Source organism: Carcharhinus amblyrhynchos, chromosome 21 (genome assembly GCF_965287045.1).
Source record: "Carcharhinus amblyrhynchos chromosome 21, sCarAmb.v2.hapA, whole genome shotgun sequence".
NCBI lineage: Eukaryota > Metazoa > Chordata > Chondrichthyes > Carcharhiniformes > Carcharhinidae > Carcharhinus > Carcharhinus amblyrhynchos.
The window spans coordinates 12,900,965-12,920,865 of record NC_137344.1 but is presented as its reverse complement, the minus strand read 5'-3'; the positions used below and the strand labels follow the sequence as shown (position 1 = coordinate 12,920,865).

General features: G+C 43.4%; 1 protein-coding gene across 1 annotated transcript in view; it reads left to right on the top strand.

Moving 5' to 3' along the window:
- Positions 1 to 19,901, top strand: part of LOC145356565 (dynein axonemal heavy chain 17-like) — an 811,195-nt gene that overhangs the window by 613,257 nt on the left and 178,037 nt on the right. Inside the window, exons 63-65 of the mRNA XM_080209339.1 lie at positions 1,229 to 1,421; positions 3,902 to 4,137; positions 19,765 to 19,887. Of these exons, the coding sequence (XP_080065465.1) occupies positions 1,229 to 1,421; positions 3,902 to 4,137; positions 19,765 to 19,887 (552 nt within the window). The remainder of the gene's footprint in view (positions 1 to 1,228; positions 1,422 to 3,901; positions 4,138 to 19,764; positions 19,888 to 19,901) is intronic.

The following is a 19,901-nucleotide window of genomic DNA, read 5'->3' as shown; positions in this document are numbered from 1 at the left end:
ACGCTTCCTTTTTCCTCTTAACAAGACATTCAACCTCCTTTGTGAACCATGGTTCCCTCACTCGGCCATTTCTTCCCTGCCTGACAGGAACATACCTATCAAGGACACACAGTACTTGTTCCTTGAAAAAGCTCCACTTTTCATTTGTGCCCATACCTGACAGTTTCTGTTCCCATCTTATGCTCCCTAATTTGTGTCTAATCGCATCATAATTACCCCTGCCCCAATTATAAACCTTGCCCTGCCATGTGACCCTGTCCCGCTCCATTGCAATAACGAAGGACACCAAATTGTGGTCACTATCTCCAAAGTGCTCTCCCACAAACAAATCTAACATTTGGCCCGGGTCATTACCCAGTACCAAGTGTAATGTAGCCCCACCTTTTGTCGGCTTATCCACATATTGTGTCAGGAAACCCTCCTGCACACACTGTACAAAATGTGTCCCATCCAAACTATTCAAACTATAAAGGTTCTAATCAATATTTGGAAAGTTGAAGTCACCCATGATAACTACCCTGTGACCTCCATACCTATCCATAATCTGCTTAACCATTTCCTCCTCCACATCTCTATTACTATTTTGGGGGCTACAGAAAACTCCTAACAACGTGACCGATCCTTTCCTATTTCTAACTTCAGCCCATATTACCTCAGTAGGTAGATCGCCCTTGAAATCCCACCCAGGCCCTATCCCTGTAACCCCATGTATTTACCCAAGAATTCCTCTGATGCTAATGATCAATTTAGCATGGCCAGTCCACCTAACCTGGACATCTTTGGACTGTGGGAGGAAACTGGGGCAACTGGAGGAAACTCCTGCAGACACAGGGAGAACATGCAAATTCCACACAGATGAGGCCCAAATTGAACCCAGCTCCCTCTGGCGCTGCGAGGCAGCAGTGCTAACCACTGTGCCACTGTGGTCAGGATTCTCCTGAATTAAAGTGCTTTCTCCTAATTGGTGGAATGTAACTTTCCCTTATTTGTTAGTCAACAATTCAGCTAAGAGGCATTTTGCAACAGTATATTTGATTTTTTTTTCACACAAAAATTAGATATGTCCCTGTGTCTTACTTGCACATCTGCTGGTCCATAATTTAGAATAACACTGGTAAAAAGCAAACCATCTTCCTGCCCTTTGTCCTAGTTTATATTCATCATTGTGCAAACTGGACAAAAAAGAGGAAATAGAGGATATTTGCATTTTAAACATGATCTTTTACAGACTTGTTGGAGGTTTGGTGTCAGAGAAGATCCGCTGGGGTGATTCTGTAGCTAAGTTCAAGGAACAGGAGGAAACATTGTGTGGTGATGTGCTTCTTGTTACAGCCTTTGTTTCTTATGTTGGATATTTCACAAAAAAATACCGAAACGACCTTTTGAATGAACACTGGCTGCCTTTCCTGCAAAAATTAGAGGTATGATGATGTTTTAAATTGCTTTAAAGAATTAGTATGACTTGTAACTTAGAGCTGAATTGATGAACGTGTCTTCCTACTAGAATCATAGAATTCCTACAGTACAGAAGGAGGCCATTCAGCCCATTGAACCTGCACTGACAGCAGTGCAGGCTCTAATCCTGCTGACAACTGAATTTAGCTGTCAGGTACTAGAACTCACAATATTAAGCTAAGTTTTCACTAATGTTTCACTAATGTTAATTCTATTTACTGGTAGTGGTTAAAATTTCGTCAAATATGTATCATGGGATGTGGACATCATTTGCTGGACCAGCAATTATTTTCATTCCCAAATTGGTCTGAAAAGGTGATGGTGAGCCACTTTCTTGAACCACTGCTTCATGTGGTGGAGGTACTCGATGTTGTTAGGTAGGAAGTTCCAGGATATTAACCAAGTGTTGACAAAACAATGGTGATTATATTTCAAAGTCAGTATGTGTGTGGCTCGGAGGTGAACTCGAAGATTATGGTTGTGCTATTTTTCTCCTAAATAGTCACCATAGTGTTCAAACCATGGGCCCGATTTTACCATTGCTGGTGAGGGGGGAGGAGGGAGGAGAAGGCGGATCATTCTCTGGCAGGGGAGGGAGGAGGGAGGCCAATCATTCTCTGGTGGGGTGGGGTGGAGGGGGAGGGAGGAGTTAGGCCAGATTGTTGTCTGGTGGGGGAAGAGGGCAGAGGCCAGACCATTCCCTGGGATTGGGGAGGCCAGATTGTTGTCTGATGGGGGGGTGAAGGTCAGAGGGAGGCCAGATTGCTGCCACGTTGTTGGGGGGAGGAGCGGGAGGGAGGCTGATCATTCTCTGGGAGGCATGGGGGTGTGAGGGAGGCCCGATTGTTCTCTAGTGGGGTGAGGCCTGATAATTCTCTGAGGGGTGGGGAGGCCCGATCATTCTCTGGAGGGTGGGGAGGCCTGATCATTCTCTGTGGGGGTGGGGAGGCCCGATCATTTTTTGGGGTTGGGGAGGCCTGATCATTCTCTAGGGGGTGGGGAGGCCCGATCATTCTCCGGTAGAAGGATGAGACCAGATGGATCTCTGGTGTGAGGACAGCAGGGGTGTCTGCTATCACTCTGCGGGCGATCTTGGGGGAGTAAGAGGGGCAGAGGATCACGATAGGTAGTGGGGAGAATGGGTAGCTAAGGGGGGAAATTATATCATGGGGGGTGATATCTGTGGAGGCCATCGCTTCTGCTTTTCACTCTCGGGCTGCTTTATCTACTTTTTGCAACCTGGGATGAATATGATGGGAGTGTTTTTCAAATATTTTTCTCACTGTGCATGCGCGGTTCAAAGCTCCAATCGGAGCTACAGCATTTTGGATGTGATAAGCCCCACCCACAGCGCGATTCAGACTAGCGATTTTTTTTTCAGGCTAAGTGCATATGGGGGCACCTGAGAGCAGTTTTCCAAGTTGGATCTGAATTGCGACCAGATTCAGCACTTAGAATGAAAATGGTAAAATCAGGCCCTACGTGTGCTGCGTAGACAAATTCTGTTCAAGTTAATTTGCAGTGTGAAAGATAAATATGGAATGATATTAAAGACATATTAATGCTGGAGTAATGTGAAGGGGTGGGTTTTGATTTTTCTTTCAATGGATGTGCTGATTGCATGCTATTGCATGACCATTTGCCATGCAGGTCTGCTAACAGCTTTTCCTGCGTTTGTTTATCCTTTGCTGCTTTTCTTCCTTGATCAGAATGCTGCTGGTTCAATGTCATATTTACATTCGCAAGGCAAGTTTATGCAACAGTCAACAATGATACAGATATGTAATGACTTCAGCAATAACTCCACATTATCTTTAGAAACAAAAGTACCTACCATTTTCAAAGTAGTTGCTTACCGCCATGCTGGTATGAGCAAATTGACCCAATGCCTGCTTCACTTAGTGTAGCCCAAGTTCTTGGTGGAAACTAAAACAGGTGTTCAGCTCTTCAATCCCAATTGCACCGTAACCCTAAGAATTTCCCAATAACAATGTGGCACGAATGCTGCTCAGATTTTGTTGGGCCACTGAACATAGTTCTACCAAATTCTATGTCTCTAACCTCATTTTCCATCTGGAAAATGGGCAGAACGTTATTTTGATACCCCAATGTCTCGTTATTTTTATACCTCAATATCTCGTTATTTTCATAATCTAATAATATTTTTAAACTGTGCTTCTGGATGTTTGTTGTCAGTTACAGCTTATCATGTATATGCTAAACTAATAAAGTACCCATAGTGATCATGGTATAAAACATGCTGATTTTTCACTGGACTTTTATATGCTGATATTTGCTTTAGAACATAGGAACTGCAAAAAGAAAAAGACCACAGTACATCCAAAACTTAATTTTAACCATAACCTTGCAAGTTTTTCTAGTGTTAATGCAAATTCCAATCAGATTTAAGAGAGTTACAGCATTGCTTTTTGGGTAATTATTTTAGGTGCCAATTCCAATAACTGAAAACTTAGATCCACTTTCTCTTCTGACTGATGATGTTGACATTGCTGCCTGGAATAATCAGGGATTGCCCAGTGACCGGACATCATCTGAAAATGCTACAATCCTCTGTAACACAGAGCGCTGGCCTCTAATTATTGACGCACAGTTGCAGGGTATTAAATGGATTAAAAGGAAGTTTGGAGATGATTTGAAAATAATAAGACTTGGACAAAGAGGGTATGTATATTTGCTCCAAATTGAGAGATCTCTTAAAATATTATAATTTCTGAATAATTAATATTTAATTTGCATACATTAGCAAAGTTCTGCCTAATTCTATTCCTTCATAAAATAGTTTTGGGTGAAGAAAGACCATGAGCACATTCTCTCAGAATATCAACACTTGATTGCAATAGTTTCTGCTTCTAAAGTCATCAAGTATTGGGTCCTCAATCCTTTTGTTGGCAATTTCCTACAACTTGTATCAAAAATACTTCTGTCCTGAATTTTTCATTCACAGACCAACTTGTAGACTCCTGGTATGTCTAAAAGTATTGTTCAGGATTTACTTTTTCTTTTGCATTAACTATCATTCCATATCCTCTAGTTGAGTCAATCTTGAATGGCTCATACTGTTCTTGTGCAGTCCTACTTCTCTTGATTGCAAAATATTTCAGACTTTATGGGTGGAATTCTACGACTGTGTCGTGCCCATTTTCGGACACAACGTGGTCGTAAAGTAGAGCATGAAGCGATTGACATAATTGCCCCTGGTTTCTGTGACTGGTGTTCTTTTACGACCCCAGGATTTCTGGCTTGGTCAGCCTCTTGCCGGGAAAGCTAGTTAATTTATTTAAATTTATTAAAATGCTTATTTTAATGTGATTAGCAAGTCCAGCGTTCAATCTTCCAGACTCAATTGCCTTTATGGCCTCGCCAGGAGAGGTTCTCTCTGTTAAGGAAAACACCTGTTCCCCATGAATGGAGAACAGGTGTGTTGGCCATGCCGGTGGAATCAGAGGCCAGTAAAGGGAGACCGAGGGCAAGGCAGGGATGCCCCTTGGGCTGTACCAGACTGGCATTTCCAGCCTGGCATCTTGGCTTTGCCATTCTGGAAGCTTGGTATTGTTAGCCTGGCATCTTGGCAGTGCCCAATGGGCACCTGGGCAATACCCACCAGGTAATGCTAGGGTGGAGATATTGGGGGTGTGGCCAGTGGGGAGGGGTCAGTGGGGGAGCAGGGCTAATGGGGGAGGACACCTGGTGCCACTCTGCACGAACAGTGGGGGAGGGAAGGAGGGGACCCCGCTGCCAATCTCCATGGATCAGTGGGGGAGAAAGGGGGTCCGCAATCAGTCTGGAAAACAAGGGGTGCATTTTGGGCCAAGGGCCCCCTTGATTGCCAGGAGGGTTGTACTTGAGGCAGCCTGCAGTAACGGGCCTGACAGCGCTCTTTGTCTGTCAGACTCCTGCTTCTGCTAATGTGCAAGTGCAGCATTAGAGGTCTGCATATGCACAATACCTCCCTCTATGGGCCATCAGGAATGTTAAGCCCCACCCACAGGTTTCTGCAATGAGCAAAAGACTCACTCAAAATTTTGCAGCCAGAATGCATGAGGGGGGCTCTGAGTTTGCACCCAAACAACGGATCTGGAACTCTCCCAGTTCCATACCCACCTGACACTTAGACAAAAAATTGTAAAATAGCATCCAATGGGTGCAATTCTCCCAAATGTTTTCGCCAGCAGGGAACTGGGAATGTTTCCTGCTGGCATTAGCAAAGCTGTCAGGTGGGATTCACCCACCTGATCATTGCAAATTTATGCATTGTGGAAAACACGATGTAACACAATGGCCAGCCCTGTTTTTCAGAGATCAGGTGTCCCAATCTCAATGTTCAGGGACAGGCCCCCTTCTTCCCCCCCGCCCGATACAATGGAAAAGGTGACCGCCCCCCCCGCCATCCAGTGATCAGGGGAGCATCCCCAATTCCTCAGCACAAAGAGGAATTCACTCACCCCACAACTGAGAGAATGGATCACACCACTCCTCCCACAATACATGAACATGAGGGTGAACGAACCCCTATTCCCACCAAACAGGAGGGGACTGGGGGAAGGAAGGAGGGGGAGACCCAAAAGCACACCAGGTTTGAGATTCTTGCTCCCAGTGTGGACAAGAACGAGGACTGCAAGGTGGATGAGCAAACTGCCCACGGTACAGTGCTGCAGGGAGAGGTCAAAGCAGAAGATGTAAAAAGAAATGTAGTGGTTATTGGGATAGTGTAGTTATGGGCATAGACACTGTCTTTTGTGACGAAGATAAAGAATACCGAAGGGTGTGTTGCCTGCCTGGTGCTCAGGTCCAGGATGTCTCAGCTGGACTGCAGAGGAACCTGGAGTGGGAGGGTAAGATCCAGTTGTCGTGGTTCATGTAGGTGCCAATGACATAGGCAAAATAGGAACTAAGGATCTGCAGACGGAGTATGAAAAGCTGGGAACCAAATTAAAAAGCAGAACCAACAAGGTGGTTATCTCTGGATCACTACCTGAACCACACGCAAATTGGCGCAGGGTAAATAGGATTAAGGAGATGAATGTGTGGCTCAAGGATTGGTGTGGGAGGAATGGGTTCGAATTTATGGGGCATTGGCACCAGTATTGGGGCAGAGGGATGTATTCAGATGGGATGGTCTTCGTCTGAATCGTGCTGGGACCAGACTCCTGGTGAATCGTATAACTAGGACTGTAGATGGGGCTTTAAACTAGTTAGAGGAAGGGAGGGTGCAGGGGTGGGGGAAATTACAAAATCTAAAGTAAAGGAGAGGGTACGTGAGCAGGTTAATGTTGTGGATGTTCCACTAATTAAAGGAGTAGGGGGCATGAGAGAGGTTACTAGCGTTTCTACTAATAAAGTCCAGATAAAGGCTGGTATAAAGACACTTTACCTGAATGCATGAAGCATTCGAAACAAAGTTAACGAGCTGATGGCACAAATCAACACAAATGGGTATGATCTAGTGGCCATTACGGAAACGTGGTTGCAGGGTGACCGGGACTGGGAACTGAATATCCAGTGGTATCAGACATTTAGGAAGGATAGACAGGAGGAAAAAGGAGGTGGGGTAGCTCTGTTAATAAAGGATAATATCAGGGCGGTAGTAAGAGAAGATATAGGGTCCAAAGAGCAAAACGTGGAATCGTTGTGGGTGGAGATAAGGAATAGTAAGGGGAGAAAGTCGCTGGTGGGTGTGGTCTATAGGCCCCCAAATAATAATTTTGAGGTGGGGCGGGCTATAAACAAGCAAATAATTGATGCGTGCAGAAACGGAATGGCGATAATTATGGGGGATTTTAATCTGCATATTGATTGGATGACCCAAGTCGGACGCGGTGGGCTTGATGAAGAGTTCTTGGAATGCTGTCGGGATAGTTTCCTTGTACAGTATGTAACGGAACCTACGAGGAAGCGAGTTATCTTAGATCTGGTACTGTGTAACGAGGCAGGTAGAATTAGGCATCTTCTTCTGAGGGATCCTCTTGGGACGAGTGATCATAGTATGTTTGAATTTCTGATGCAGATGGAGGATGAGAAAGTAGGGTCCCAAACCAGTGTCCTCTGTTTGAATAGAGGGGAGTATGATAAGATGAGGGCGGAATTGGCGAAGGTAGATTGAGGGGAAAAAAATTGGTTGGTAGGACAGCTGAGGAACAGTGGAGGATTTCTAAGGACATCTTTCTCGGTACACAGCAGAAATATATTCGATGGTAAAGAAGGACTGTAAGAAAAGGGATAACCAGCCATGGTTATCGAAGGAAATAAAGGAGAGTATTAAATTAAAAGCCGATGCGTACAGAGCGGCTAAAAATAGTGGGGAATTAGAAGATTGGGAAAGATTTAAAAAACAACAAAGAATGACTAAGAAAGCGATAAAGGAAAGATAAAGTATGAAGCTAAACTAACTCTAAATATAAAAAATGATAGTAGAAGTTTTTACAAATATATAAAGAAGAAGAGACTGGCTAGAGTGAATGTTGGACCCTTGGAGGATGAGAGAGGGAATTTAGCGGTGGTAACGAGGAAATGGCTGAGATTTTAAAAAGGTTTTTTGTGTCGGTCTTCACGGAGGAGGACACAAATAGCTTACCGAATATTAAAGATAGTGGGATGGTAGGAGATGAGGTCCTTAATACAATTACTGTCACTAGAGAGGTAGTACTTGGTAGACTAACAGGACTGAAGGTAGACAAGTCCCTGGGACTAGATGGAATGCATCCTGGGGTTCTGAAAGAAATGGCAGAAGTAATAGCAGATGCCTGAGTAATTATTTATCAAAATTCGCTGAACTCTGGGGAAGTGCCGGAGGATTGGAAAACAGCTAATGTTACGCCGCTGTTTAAAAAAGGTAGCAGACAAAAGGCAGGGAATTATAGGCCTGTTAGCTTAACGTCCGTAGTTGGAAAAATGCTAGAATCCATCATCAAAGAAGAAACAGCAAGACACCTAGAAGAGAACGGTTTGATCAAGCAGACGCAGCACAGATTCGTGGAGGGGAAGTCATGTTTAACAAACTTATTGGATTTCTATGAGGATGTGACTGGTGTGGTAGACAGAGGGGAACCGGTGGATGTGGTGTTTTTAGATTTCCAGAATAGATTTCCAAATTTCAATAAGGTGCCTCACAAAAGGTTGCTGCAGAAGGTTAGGGTACATGGAGTTGGGGGTAAAGTGTTAGCGTGGATTGAGGATTGGTTATCTAACAGGAAGCAGAGAGTTGGAATCAATGGGTGCTTTTCTGGTTGGCAGTAGATGACTAGTGGAGTGCCACAGGGATCAGTGCTGGGGCCTCAACTGTTTACCATTTACATAGATGATCTGGAGAAGGGGGCTGAATGTAGGGCAACAAAATTTGCTGATGACACGAAGATGAGTGGTAAAGCAAATTGCATGGGGGGGGCGCAGAAAGTCTGTAGAGAGATCTGGATAGGCTCAGTGAGTGGGCAAGCACCTGGCAGATGGAATATAATGTCAGCAAATGTGAGGTTATCCACTTTGGTAGAAATAATAGGAGGGATTATTATTTAAAGGGCGAAAAGCTGCAGCATGCTACAGTGCAGAGGGACCTGGGGGTCCTTGTGCACAAATCGCAAAAACTCAGTCTGCAGGTGCAGCAGGTGATCAAGAAGGCGAATGGAATGTTGGCCTTCTTAGCGAGGGGGATAGAATATAAAAGCAGGGAGGTCTTGCTGCAACTGTACAGGGCACTGGTGAGGCCGCAACTAGAGTACTGTGTGCAGTTTTTGTCCCCTTCTTTGCAAAAGGATATATTGGCCTTGGAGGGAGTACAGAGAAGGTTCACCAGGCTGATTCCGGAGATGAGGGGGTTAGCTTATGAGGAGAGATTGAATAGACTGGGCCTGTACTTGTTAGAGTTTAGAAGGCTGAGGGGGGATCTTATAGAGACATATAAGATAATGAAGGGGCTAGATAGGGTAGAGGTAGAGAGATTCTTTCCACTTAGAAAGGAAACCAGAACTCGAGGGCACGGCCTCAAAATAAGGGGGGGGGTGCAGTTTAGAACAGAGTTGAGAAGGAACTTCTTCACTCAAAGGGTGGTGTATCTCTGGAATTCTCTACCCATTGAAATGGTGGAGGCTACCTCGTCGAATATATTTAAGTCACAGGTAGATAGATTTCTGATAGACAAGGGAATTAAGAGTTATGGGGAGAAAGCGAGAAAGTGGAACTGATCCACTTCTGATCAGCCATGATCTTATTGAATGGCGGGACAGGCTCGAAGGACTAGATGGCCTACTCCTGCTCCTATTTCTTACGTTCTCATGTTCTTAACCACCTCCAATGTATTTACATCCTTTCTTAATTGAGGAAACGATTACTGCACAGTTGCACCAATGCCATGTATAACTGAGACATAACATGCCTACTTTCATGTTCAATTCTTCTCATAATTAACTTTGATTAACTTTCTTGATTATAAGCTGTATTGCAAACTATTTTTTGTGACTGATGTAGGAGAGCATCTTGATTTCTCTTAACCTCAGAATTTTGCAGTAATTCTCTGTTTAAGCAATGCTCTTTTTATTCTTCCTGCCAAAGTGAACTACTTCATGCTTTCCTATATTATACTCCATCTGCAAGATCCTTGCCCACTTGCTAAGCTTATCTATAGCTTTCAGCAAATTCCTTTTATGTCTTCTTCCTAACATACATGCTACAAGTCAGGTTGGATACTTCAAGGTGTTCTATGAAACTCACCTGACTTGTAACATTTTACATTGAATCTGGCAAGGACGAGCATGAGATGTTTCTCTTCAGGCATGATTCAACTGACCCATGAGGTTCTAGGGCCTCAAACATTTTACAATATATATATGGGTCATGAAATAGATTTTGATTTGATTTATTATTGTCACATGTATTAACATACTGTGAAAAGAATTGTTTCTTGCATGCTATACTTTCACTTGCAAACAAGATTAGAGAGAATCCTAAGATATTCTATAAATATATTAAAGATATAAAGTTAACCAGGGAAAGAATAGGGCCCATTAGAGACCAAAAGGGCAAAACTATTTGTGAAGCTGCAGAACATTGGAAGGTGTTAAATGAATACTTCTCATTGGTCTTCGCTCAGGAAAAGGAGAATATAGGTACAGAATTCAGGAAAAGAGACTAAGAACCATGAGCAGTTTGACTTGGAAGTGAAGAGGTATTGGTGGTTTTGACGGGCTTTAAAATGACAAATCCGCAAGCCTGGATAAATTACACCGCAGGCTGCTATGGGAGGCAAAGCAAAAAATTGCAGAGGCTCTAATGCAAGTTTTTGATTCCTCTCTGTGTGAAGTGTCAGAATGCTGAAGAACACCTAATGTGGTTCTGCTTTTTAAGAAGGTGGTAGAGATGAACCAGGAAATTACATACAGGTGAGTCTCACATCAGTGGTAGAGAAATATTGGAGAAAGTTCTGAAGGAATCTCCACTTGAAAAGGCATGCGATGATTAGGAATAATCAGCATGGCTTTGTCAGAGGGTGGTTATGCCTCTTTGATAGAAATTTTTGAAAATGTGATTGAGTGTATGTAGATGAGGGAAGCACAGCTGATGTTATTTATATGGATTTTAGCAAAGCCTTTGACAATATCCCACATGGGAGACTGATTAAGAAGGTTGAAGCACATGGAATTCAGGGATCCAAAGCTGGCTTAGGAATAGGACACAAAGGATGGTGGTAGAAAACTGTTTGAGAGACTAGAGGCCGATATCCAGCGGCATATCACAAGGTTCAGTGCCCATCCTTATTGTTTGTTATATACATAAATGATATAATGTTAATGTGGGGGGAATGATAATTATGTTTGTAGTCAACATCAAGATTGGTAGAGTGGTTAATAGTAAAGAAGAAGGTCATAGGTTACAGGAAGATACAAATGAATTGGTCAGATGGGCAGAGCAATGGCAGATGGTATTTAATCATGGTAAGTTTTAAAGTTTATTTATTAGTGTCACAAGTGAACTTGCATTAACATTACAATGAAGTTACTGTGAAAAACCCCTAGTCACTGCACTCCGGCACGTAAAGGGAGAATTTATCATGGCCAGCACACCTAACCAGCACGTCTTTCGAACTGTGGGAGGAAACTGCATCACCCGGAGGACACCCACAGAGACATGGAGAGAATGTGCAGACTCAGCACAGACTGTAACCCAAGCCGGGAATCGAACCTGCGTCTCTGGTTCCTATAGACTGGTGGATAGCTGATGAAAGCCCACTATTGAAAAAGAGAGGTCAAGAGAAAATGGGGAACTAGAGACTAGTGAGCCTAATGCCGGAACTGGGGAAGTTGTGAGAGTCTATTATCAAGGATTCCATAACTCGGCATTTTGAAGGCAGTGGTATAATCAGATAAAGTCAACATGGATTTACAAAAGCGAAATTGTGCTTGATGAATCTATTGGAATTTTTTGAGGATGCAATCAGTAGAGTTGACCAAGGAGAATCAGTGGATGTGGTTCATTTAGACTTTCAGAAGGCTTTTGACAAGGTCTCACATAACAGACTACTATGTAAAGTTACAGCACATGGGATGCAGGTAATGTCTTGACATAGATAGAAAGTTAGTTAGCAGATCAGAAGCAAAGAGTTGGCATAAATGAGTCTTTTTCTGATTGGCAGACAATGACTAATGGGGTTCCACAGGGATTTGTGCTAGGAACCCAACTGTTGACGTTATATATTAATGATTTGGAAAAGGGCATTGAATGTATCATCTGCAAATGTAGAGATAATACAAAGTTGGGTGGGAGGGTGAGCTGTGAGGAGGATGCAGAGATGCTTCAGTATGATTTGGACAGGCTGAGTGTGTGGGCATCTGCATGACAGATGCAGTATAATGTGGATAAATGTGAAGTTATCCACTTTTGTAGCAATAATAGGAAGACAGGTTATTATTTGAATGGGTGTAAAATGAGAAATGTGGATACTCAATGAGACCTTGGAGTCCTCATGCATCAGTTGCTGAAAGTAAGTGCGCAGGTACAGCAGGCAGTAAAGAAGGCAAATGGTATGTTGGCCTTCATAGTGAGAGGATTTGAATATAGGAATCAGGATGTTTTGCTCCACTTGTATAGTGTGTTAGCGAGGCTACACCTGGAGCATTGTGTGCAGTTTTGGTGTCCTTATCTGAGGAAGGATGTCCTTGCTATAGAGGGAGTACAGCAAAGGTTTACCAGGCTGATTCCTGGGATGGCAGGTCTGTCATATGAGGAGAGCAACTGGCCCGGATGGGATACCCATACGAACACTCAGATCCTATGCAGATTAGCTGGCAGGGGTATTTGCAGACATCTTCAACCTCTCTTTGCACCAATCTGAGGTCCCTATCTTTATCAAGAAGACAACCATTATCCCGGCAGCTTCTTCCCTGCTTCCATCAGTCTTTTGCATTGAGTTGATCTTTCTCTACACCCTAGCTATGACTGTAACACTACATTCTGCACCCTCTTCTTTCCTTCTGTATAAATGGTATGCTTGTATAGCACGCATGGAACAATACTTTTCACTGTATGCGAATAAATGTGACAATAATAAAGCAAATCAAATCAGAGACTAAGTTGTTTAGGATTATATTTACTGGAGTTTAGAAGGGTGAAGGCGGATTTGTGGTTGGTGCAAACTCGATGAGCTGAATGGCCTCTTTCTGTACTGTAGGGTTTCTATGATTTCATAGAAAATTCTAACAGGGTTAGTCAGGGTAGATTCAGCAAGAATGTTCTTAATGATGGGTGAGTCCAGAACTAGGGGTCATAGTTTGAGGATAAGGGGTAAACCTTTTAGAAATTTCATAGCTTCATAGTCTATCTTTCCTTTTAAAGGAAAGATAGACTATGAAGCTAAACTAGCACTAAATATAAAAAAAGACAGTAAAAGTTTTTACAAATATATGAAGAAGAGGAGGCTGGCTAGAGTGAATGTTGGACCCTTAGAGGATGAGAGGGGGGATTTAGCGGTGGGAGATGAGGAAATGGCTGAGGCTTTAAATAAGTTTTTTGCCTCGGTCTTCACGGAGGAGGACACAAATGGTTTGCCGGATCTTAAAGATCGAAGGATGGTAGGAGTTGAGGGCCTGAATGCGATTACTGTCACTAGAGACGTAGTGCTTGATAGAATAATGAGACTGAAGGTGGACTAGGATGGAATGCATCCCAGGGTTCTGAAAGAAATGGCAGAGGAGATAGTGGATGCCTTAGTAATTATTTATCAAAATTCGCTGGATTCCGGGGAAGTGCCGGAAAATTGGAAAACGGCTAATGTTACGCCGCTGTTTAAAAAAGGTAGCAGACAAAAGGCAAGGAATTATAGGCCAGTTATTTTAACGTCTGTAGTTGGAAAAATGCTTGAATCCGTCATCAAAGAAGAAATAGCGAGGCACCTAGAAAGGAATGGCTTGATAAAGCAGACGCAGCACGGGTTCGTTAAGGGGAAGTCGTGCTTGATGAATTTATTAGATTTCTATGAGGATGTGACTAGTGCGGTAGACACAGGGAAACCGGTAGATGTGGTGTTCTTAGATTTCCAAAAGGCGTTTGATAAGGTGCCTCATAAAATGTTGTTATAGAAGGTTAGGGTGCATGGAGTTGGCTAAGATGTTAGCGTGGATTGGCTGTCTAATAGGAAGCAGAGAGTTGGCATCAATGGGTGCTATTCTGGTTGGCGGTTGGTGACTAGTGGAGTGCCGCAGGGATCGGTGCTGGGGCCACAGCTATTTACCATTTATATAGACGATCTGGAGGAGGGGGCTGAGTGTAGGGTGACAAAATATGCTGATGACATGAAGATGAGTGGAAAAGCAAATTGTGCGGAGGGTGTGGAAAGTCTGCAGAGGGATCTGGATAGGCTCAGCGAGTGGGCGAGGACCTGGCAGAAGGAGTATAATGTTGGCAAGTGTGAGGTTATCCACTTTGGCAGAAATAATAGTCGGAGGAATTATTATTTAAAAGGCGAAAAGCTGCAGCATGCTATGGTGCAGAGGGACCTGGGGGTCCTTGTGCACGAGTTGCAAAAACCCAGCCTGCAGGTGCAGCAGGTGATCAAGAAGGCTAATGGAATGTTGGCCTTTATAGCGAAGGGGATAGAATATAAAAGTAGGGAGGTCTTGCTGCAACGGCACAGGGCACTGGTGAGGCTGCAGCTGGAGTACTGTGTGCAGTTTTGGTCACCGCACTTGCACAAGGGTATATTGGCCTTGGAGGGGGTGCAGCGGAGGTTCACTAGGCTGATACCGGAGATGAAGGGGTTGGACTATGAAGAGAGACTCGTTGGAGTTTAGAAGGATGCGGGGGGATCTTATAGAGACGTATAAGATAATGAAAGGGATGGATAGGGTAGAGATAGAGAGATTCCTCCCACTTAGAAAGGATAGCAGAACTAGAGGGCGCTGCCTCAAGATAAGGGGGGAGCAGTTTAGATCGGAGTTGAGGAGAAACTTCTTCACTCAAAGGGTGGTGAATCTCTGGAATTCTCTGCCTGTTGAAGTGGTGGAGGCTACCTCGCTAAATATATTTAAGTCACAGGTAGATAGGTTTTTGGTAGACAAGGGAATTAAGGGTTATGGGGAGAGAGCAAGAAAGTGGAACTGATCCACTTCAGATCAGCCATGATCTTATTGTACGGTGGGGCAGGCTCGAAGGGCTAGATGGCCTACTCCTGCTCCTATTTCTTATGTTCTAAAGTTCTTATGTAACTGAGGTAAGGAGAAATTTCTTCAACCTGACGGTGATGAATGTGTGGAATTCACTACCACAGAATGTAGTTGATGCCAAAATGTTGTCTGATTTCAAGAAGAAATTAGGTACAGCTCAAAGGGCCAAATGACCTACTCCTGCTTCTAGTTTCTGTATTTATGTGAGTTAGCAGTGCTAACCACTGTGCCACCGTGCTGCCCTGATAAGTGTGAGGTGATGCACTTTGGAAGAAGCAACAAGACAAGTGAATTTTTAATGAATGGCAGGCTACTAGGAAAATCAAAGGAACAGATAGATCTTGGAGGTACTTATTCACAGATCCTTGAAGGTAGCAGAGCACGTGGGTAGAATAATTCAGACTTATGGGATACTTGCTTTTGTCAATCGTGGCATAGAGTATAAGAGCAAGGAGAAAATGTTGGAACTATACAGAACATTGGTTAGACCACAGCTGGAGACTGCAGTTCTAGTCACCTCACTAGAAAAAATGTGATTGCGCTAGAGGGGGTACAGAGGAGATTCATCTGGGATTCATTTGGGATGGAGCACTTGAGCTATAAGGAAAGACTCGAAAAGCTTGGATTATTTTATTTATGATGTGGAGATGCCGGCATTGGACTGGGGTAAACACAGTAAGAAGTCTGACAACACCAGGTTTAAATCCAACCAATTTATTTGATAGTAAACTCACAAGCTTTCGAGGTTCCCCTCTTCGTCAGGTGAATGAAGAGTCCAGAGCTCTTCATTCACCTGACGAAGAGGGGAACCTCGAAAGCTTGCGAGTTTACTATCAAATAAATCGGTTGGACTTAAACCTGGTGTTGTCAGACTTCTTATTTTCTTTAGGCAGAGAAGGCTAAGGGGGACATGGTTGAGGTGAATAAGATTATGACGAATATAAACAGTATGAATAGGAAATAGCTGATCCCCTTGATTCAAGGGTCAATCATGAAAGGGCATAGTTTTGGGGTGAGGGGCAGGAAATTCAAAGGGGATTTGAGAAAAAAAATCTCTCAGACCATAGTGAAAATTTGGAATACACTGGCTGGGAAGGTTGTTGAGGCTGGAAATCTTACAACCTTCAAAAAGGATCTGAATTAGCACTTGGAATATTATTACATTCAAGGATATGGGACAAATGCTGGAAAATGGGATTAATGTGACTTTAGTGGTAGTTATTGCCAATGCAGACTCATTGGGCCAAAGGGCCTTTTCTGCACTTTTCGAAAGCTGTGCTTTCCGAAAGCTCGTGCTACCAAATAAATCTGTTGGACTTCAACCTGGTGTTGTGAGACAACTTACTGAAGTCTCTCTAGATTTATTAACATATCAAACTCATAGTTCATTCACCTACTCACTCTGCCCCTTGCTTTCACAACCATTGATATACCTAAACAGTTTAAAAATATGATCATAACATTGCCAACAGAAAAATATCTAAAAATTCTAGGGTTTCCCTGAAAGATAATTATTATTAGGAGCAAACCTGATGACTCAGCATGAAGAAAAAATGTTATAAATTGCAAGTAAGATGACTTTTAAAAAGGAAGAATCTATCTTATTAGCTTCTTTGATTTTTTTTGAAGTAATTTCTTCCCTAATGAGCAATGAAAAGTCATATGATGTGCAATGGCTCCTAATTTCCTCAATGTAGGTCACACAATTTTTTTTTGTTATAATAGAAGATTACAATGGTGGAATCCTCCAACCATTCACACTGATGGAATTTTCCGGTCCCACTGGCAGCACATCCCCTCCCGCAGGTTTCACACGGTGTCGGGTGTGATCAATGGGAGATCCCATTGACTGTGGCAGGACTGGCAAACCCCACCTCCAGTGAACAGCACGCCACTGAGAAACAAGTGGCTGAGAGGCCAGAGAATTCCCCCAGGCATTTTTTGCCAGCAGAGTTTTTGCACTTTGAATTTGGCATGTATGAGCATATGGTTTTTCTCTCCAGGTATGATTCAAATGTCCCACTTGGAAGTGAGACAAACAAAGTTTGTTTCAGAACACAGTTAGCATATAGTAAGAAAATTAGCATAACTTTTACCAATTACAAAAAAAACATGATATTGTATAAACCTTAACAGTTAAGTATACTATTCCAAATCAAACAACCCCCACAAACATATACCTATTCTAGGCTTGGCACTAAAAGCAAACATGCTGAATTTTGCAGCTTTTTAACACCCGCCATGAATTAGTCATTTGGATGTTGAATTAAATTCTGACTTGAGTCCTGGAACTCTCCTGAGAGAGAGACATAGGGACATTGTTTTTCTCTAGCTTCTAGCTACCAACTCATAGACAGCAGAATTTTCACTCCAGAGAGAGAGAGACAAGAAACATTGCTTTCAGTCTGCAGTCCAAACTGCTTCTGACAAAATGAAACTAAAACCTTGGATTCTTCCTGTGGGAAAATACCTCTCCAAAGCCAGCACCTGATCTGTCAATCATGCTCCACCCAATTATTCCAAAAGGATCAATAATCTCAAGGACACTGGGGGTGATTCTCCCAGCCTGCTATGCTGCTCTAGCAACAGGCTGGGAAACATCAGTGGAGGTCGTATCATGGGCTTTCTGTTGGATGCCTGGGCCTCCGCAGTTCTCCCAGCTGAAGACTTCTAGAGTAATCAGCTCCATGCTGGAAATCGGCATGGAGATGATTACCATGTGGAAATCCAGATTTCAATGTCATTGGCAGGCCCAGGACTGAAGTTTCCAGGCCCACTAGCATCTCCGTCCCCTCTCCCCACCCCCTCCACCAGGAATGGTTCATTCCATTGGGGTTTACGACTTCTCCTCATTGATGTGGAACAGGTGGCTGACCCCACTTGAGTGAAGAGTGGCCATTGAGGCCCTCCCAGAAGTAAGAATAGGTGCCCCTTGAGCACTGCCAGCCTGGCCTTGGCACTGCCCAAGGGACAAACTGGCAATGTTCAAGGGGGCATCTTGGCACTGCCTACCAGCATCAGGCAGTGCCAAGTGACTGGGACCAGAGGAGGCAGAGCTCATTGGGGCAGCACCTATGGGCGATCAGTGGGGTTGGGTGTGGCCTGCTGTGACTGCAGTCAGGATCGTGGGCAGAGGGATGTGATCAGGGCTGGTCATCTGGGGTGGGACGGGGAGGGTGATGTCGGGGCTGGTGGGTAGGGGGGTCGGGAGGTTTGGACTGGCCAGAAGGGAGGGCTGGCCAGGAGAGGTAGGAAGGACGTTGCAGCTTGCCTGTGGAGGTCAGGGAAGCCAGCAACGGTGGGGGGGTAGTTATTTGGAGGGCAGTGATCAAGAGGCCAGCAACATGCACCAATCTCCGCTCTGACAGATCGGTGCATGCATAGTGGCCCACTCAACAATGATGCACAGAGTGTCAGACATTCAATCTGAAAATCATGCTAAAAATATCAGCAGAAGTTGTTCCCATTTTCATGCGAATTGGAGACTTAGGATTTTTTGGAAGAATCCTAGCTATTGTATTAGCCCGGATTAAAAATAAACAAGATGCCCATTATATTGCTTCAGCAACAATTTGAGGACACCAGCTCAGACATCACAGCAACAAAACAAAAGGACCAGGGCTTGTTGAAAAAGCTGCAGAGAAACATGATTAAAATACATTTTTTAAAGGCAGTGTAGCGTTACAGGATGTAAAAGCAGAGAAAATTCACTGGCATGCGTAGTTTCAACATTAGAAATAGGATGAATCCTATACTTAGCATGGCTCTTAAGGGAGCATTGATAGATAAACCAACATGGATTGAAGGATCTCCCTCATTTATAATTTCCTTCTGACTCACAGGCTGTATGAAATGGTTATCACAATTAATTTATTACATGCTCAGAAATAGTCTTGCTTAATTTCTGAGGTTGATATGGCCATTGTCTTACTTTCTACAAACTATGAATCATAATAAGAATTATTAGTCTGAAAGTTGGATCATGCTGTTGCAGCATTACAGGTGTAGTTCAGGCCCCTTACGGTCCAATATGGTTAGTGGCAAGCATTCAATCTGCCACAAATGGGCTTTGTTCACCATTTTGGTACAAGCTCTTCTGTAGCCATCTATGACACAAGCCTGAAACATTTGCAAATTAAGGCCACATTTATTCCATGTTATGCAAAATTTCTGTTAAATCTCCATATTCAGTGTACACACTGAAATTAACATTCTCAGCAAACAAGACCATTGAGCCTGCCAACAATAAAGTAAAATTTATCTTGTATTTACTTTGTTGTGCAGCGAGATGAACAGGAATGGTTCCTCCCAACTCAACCTTTAATCCTATTGGTAACCACTTGTGGTCCCTCCCAATTGCCTCCCTCCCATCAAATTGTCCTCAGGACCTTGGAAACCTGTCAATCATGATGCCTCCCACAACTGATAAATTTCCACTAGTGCTACAATTGCCACTGACCACTCACTGGCAACATACAAATTCCCATAGTCCTGCAGCAACCTCAATAGGCACATGTAAGTTATGCTAGAAGTAACTGTATGCCAATTGTGGTATGATCTAATTTTCTAAGCTATTATTACTTTTTTAATTCATTTTCTATGCAACAGAAAAATTTAACACTTTATCCTTACTTTTTGGGCACAGTTACCTTGATAGTATTGAAAATGCTGTATCCAATGGAGACACTTTATTGCTTGAAAATATTAGTGAGACAGTGGAGCCGGTCCTGGATGCACTTTTGGGAAGAAACACCATCAAAAAGGGAAAGTAAGATTAGCTGT